This window comes from Saprolegnia parasitica (genome assembly GCF_000151545.1).
Source record: "Saprolegnia parasitica CBS 223.65 unplaced genomic scaffold supercont2.358, whole genome shotgun sequence".
Taxonomy (NCBI): Eukaryota; Oomycota; class Saprolegniomycetes; order Saprolegniales; family Saprolegniaceae; genus Saprolegnia; species Saprolegnia parasitica.
In genome coordinates, this window is record NW_012156752.1 from 1 (window position 1) to 3,473 (window position 3,473).

Below are 3,473 nucleotides of genomic sequence, written 5' to 3' on the forward strand. Positions count from 1 at the left end.
CGGCGCCACGAGCTCAGCGCCCATTTCCAATCTACCTGCAAGAAGCATGCGCCCGACTTCCGTCCTGTGGCTCGCGGCCGTCGCTGCAGTGGTTCTCTCGTCCACCGTTACTGCCCAGCAGCAACAACAGCTCCCCGCGGGGCTTGAAGACTATGTCAAGCAGCAGCTCGAGCAAGCCATTTCCCAAGACGTAGCCCAGGAAGTTGCGCGGGCCGTCGCTGAGCGTGTGGCGCTGGAGCAGCGCAACCGCCTGTACGGCACGACGTCGCCGCCACCGACGTCGTTGACGCCGACGACGACAGCCCCGACGTCCAGTAACAGCCAACCAGTCCTTGGCTCGCCGGCGCCCGCCGGCGCGACGCAAATCCAAGGCGAGCTTCGCGCAATCGCTCAAGAGCGCGCCGAGCTCCAGAGAGAGCAAGAGACGCTCAACAAGGAGCGCATTGCGCTCAACGAGGTCATCGTGCAGTTGCAAAACCAGTCGACGGCCCCGGCGACAATCGCACCGGTGGCAACCAACACGTCGGCGCCGGTGACCGTCTCGGTGGCGTCGACGGCCGACGGCATCACCACGGACGACGACGCCGGTGCGCCGTGGGGCATCATTGGCGTCTGCGTCGGTCTCGTGGCCGCCGTCGCACTCGTCGTCGTCGGCGTCAAGAAGCGCAACGCGATGAGCGACGGTCTTGAAACGCCGGCCGAGTACGCATCGGGCTTCCACACGGCCGAGGCCGCCAGTGCGAGAGAGAGCAAGTGGGACTCGTACGAAGTCGTGACTCCTCTCGACATGGCCGGCGTGCCGCCCGAAGATCCGATTCTCGACGACACTACCGATGCGACGGCGGACGTCGAGGCGCCAACGCAGCTGAACGTGCGTGGTCGTGAAGCGGTGCTCTAAGTGTACTACGTGTCGTTTTCGTATCTAATGAATGGAAGCGGCCCCGTCGGCCCGCCTTGAGCACGTTTTAACCCACCACTCTACACCTGCATACCGCAACGCGCAACGCAGTGGAACTCGACTTTACGACGCGCTCGAACGATTGCAGTCGGAGCTTCAACCACTTAAATAACACCAACGGTCATCGCGTGTGCTAGGTGACGTCGAAATACACTTCTTGGCCAGGCTCGAGCGCCTCGAGGAAGCGGATGTACTTGGTCGATGATGGGCCGTCGCTGTCCAGGAGCGTTGCGTTGACAAACGGGCGCTTGCGCCCGCGTTTAGGCAGCGATGGCACATCGTCGGCCTTCTTCACATCGTACGCGTGCTTGGCCTTGCAGTGCGATTTCAGGTTGGAGATCGACGTCGTCTTCTTGTACGGGCATGTCGGCGTCGGGCACGAGTACTCGCCGGCTGCGTTCTTGTGCAGCGCAATCACCGGCCGAACCAAGACAACGTCCGGGCTCGACGGCGGCGACGGCGCCTTGACCTTCTTTGGCAGTCGTGTGGGGACTGGCTTGACTGCGGTCGTGGCCCGCGGCTGGACGGGAGCCTTGGTCGACTTGCGAGAGCGTTGTTGAGGCATTGGCGGTGGCGGCGGCTGCTCGAGTACGACATCCTCTTCGTCGTCCGATTCCTCGCGAATGTGCAAGCCGTGTTCGCGGAAGCAGTGAAACTGGAAGATATTGAAGTCGACGTGCTCGTAGTTGCACGTTGCCTCGGGACACTCGAACGGCTCGAGCGGGCGCTGACGCGGCGGCGACGCGGAGCTCTCGCTCGACGACAGGCCCGCGAGCGATCGCCGCGCCGGTCCACGTCCCCGCAGCGGCGAAACATCTTGGTCGTCGTCGTCGTCCGAGTGGTAGCTGCTGCGGCGCGGCGGTGTCGGGCGCACCGAATGACGCAGGTTGTGAAAGGGGCTTGGGGTCGGTGCGACGTCCGGCGTCGGCGGCAGCGACGGCGTCTCGGGCGTCTCGGGGCGGTACGCGAGGCTGGCCAACGGCGCCGAGGCCCGTATCGGCGTCCGAGGCGAGTCGGGGCAGTAGACACCTTTGGCCGCAGGCGATGATGGTGCCATGTCGTGTGCCAGTGTTTGGGACGTCGGCACGCCGCTTGTCGTCATCGCCTCGGGCAGAGCGTCCGTGGCCGACCCTTGAACGATGGACGCAGTGACGCAAGGCTCGTCGTGGTCATCGAGATAGTCGACGTCGTCATCGAGATAGTCGACGTCGTCTTTAAAATCCGCGCCGGGCGATGGCGGCGACGAGAGTTCTAGGAACGTCTGCTGCTGCACTGCCTCTTCCTCTGGCGGCGTAAACGTTAGCACGTCGTGCTCGGACGACGCGTCGAGGATCGATGGCACTGCATCCAAACCAGCGAGTCGAGGCTTCTCTTCAAAGTCGAGAGGCTTCTCTTCAAAGTCGAGGCCGTCGTCTCCATCGTGGCCATCAAGATTGTCGTCACCACCGAGGTCCGCGCCCTGCGACAGCGGCGGCGACGCCTCAACCGGCGCACTCAGCACGTGAGTTGACGCTCCTTGCGTCTCGGAGGGCGACGAGACAGCTGTCAGCACGTCGTGCTCGGACGACGCGTCGACAGGCGGTGTACACGGCGCGGCGGGGATCGATTTTGGTTCGTGCCCCGGTGCATCACTGGACGTCGCCGCACTTGACGTCGGTGCCGCCTCCGCGTTTTCCTGTCGCACCAGCAAAGTGTTGGAGCGCTCGGCCGAGGACACTTCTTCTGCGCTTGCGGCAAAGACGTCGCGCGGTCGCGGCGACGGAGGAGTCATGGGCGGCGCGATCGATGTGGTCTCTTCTGTGGTCGCTGCGACGGGCCCGAACACGGCGGAGGAGGTGAGCTTAAAGGCCATTGCAGTGAGTTGCGTCGCTCGAAAGGCTACAGCGACACGACGCGGCGATGAAGTCGTTGGGACATGGCCTGTCGCTGGTTCGTCCGGGTGCAGTGTCGTTGCGGGCGTCGGCTCCATCGATTGCCGGTGGGTCGGTGACGCTGGAAGCGCGTTTGATATCGGGAGCATGATGGCGCCGTTGGTCTCTGGCGATGGCCGCTGCGTCGACGCGGTCAACGATGCAACATGCGTGGATGCAAGGCTCCTGTGCGGCGGCGTTGCGTCGATCGCATGCAGCAAGTGACGACCGTCGTGCGCAGAAAGCATGTGCTGGACGCGGGCTTCTCGCACGTGCTCGCCGTCGATGGTGCTCGGCGCTCCGATTGCAATCCCAAGCTCGTGGCGCGCCTCGGTGTGCACGGCCAAGGACGCAACCTCGTCGGTCTCAAAGGTGCAGCTGTGCTGGGGGCACTCGAGCGTACCGTTCCGACCGCGCTGGATGGGCACGACGAGCCCCGACTTGGAGCCAGCAACCATGGCCTCGTCGGTAGCGTCCAGAGGCGCCGCGCGCACCACCTCGAGGTCGTGTGCCTGCTCGGTGTGGTTCTGGACAACATACAGCTTCGGGTGCGCAAAGCCACAGCTTTCGACGGGACAGGGAAAGGCCAAGTCGGCGTTGCGGCG

General features: G+C 64.3%; 2 protein-coding genes across 2 annotated transcripts; one reads left to right on the forward strand and one right to left on the reverse strand.

Moving 5' to 3' along the window:
• Window positions 1-46: 46 nt before the first annotated feature.
• On the forward strand, window positions 47-898 carry SPRG_16713 (hypothetical protein; the record flags this gene model as incomplete). Its single annotated transcript, XM_012356028.1, has 1 exon — window positions 47-898. One exon carries the CDS (start codon window positions 47-49, stop codon window positions 896-898), a length of 852 nt encoding a protein of 283 aa, XP_012211418.1.
• A 193-nt stretch (window positions 899-1,091) lies between these two features.
• Window positions 1,092-3,326, reverse strand: SPRG_16714 (hypothetical protein; the record flags this gene model as incomplete). The annotated part of the gene is made up of 1 exon (XM_012356029.1): window positions 1,092-3,326. One exon carries the CDS (start codon window positions 3,324-3,326, stop codon window positions 1,092-1,094), a length of 2,235 nt encoding a protein of 744 aa, XP_012211419.1.
• Between the last annotated feature and the right edge of the window lie 147 nt (window positions 3,327-3,473).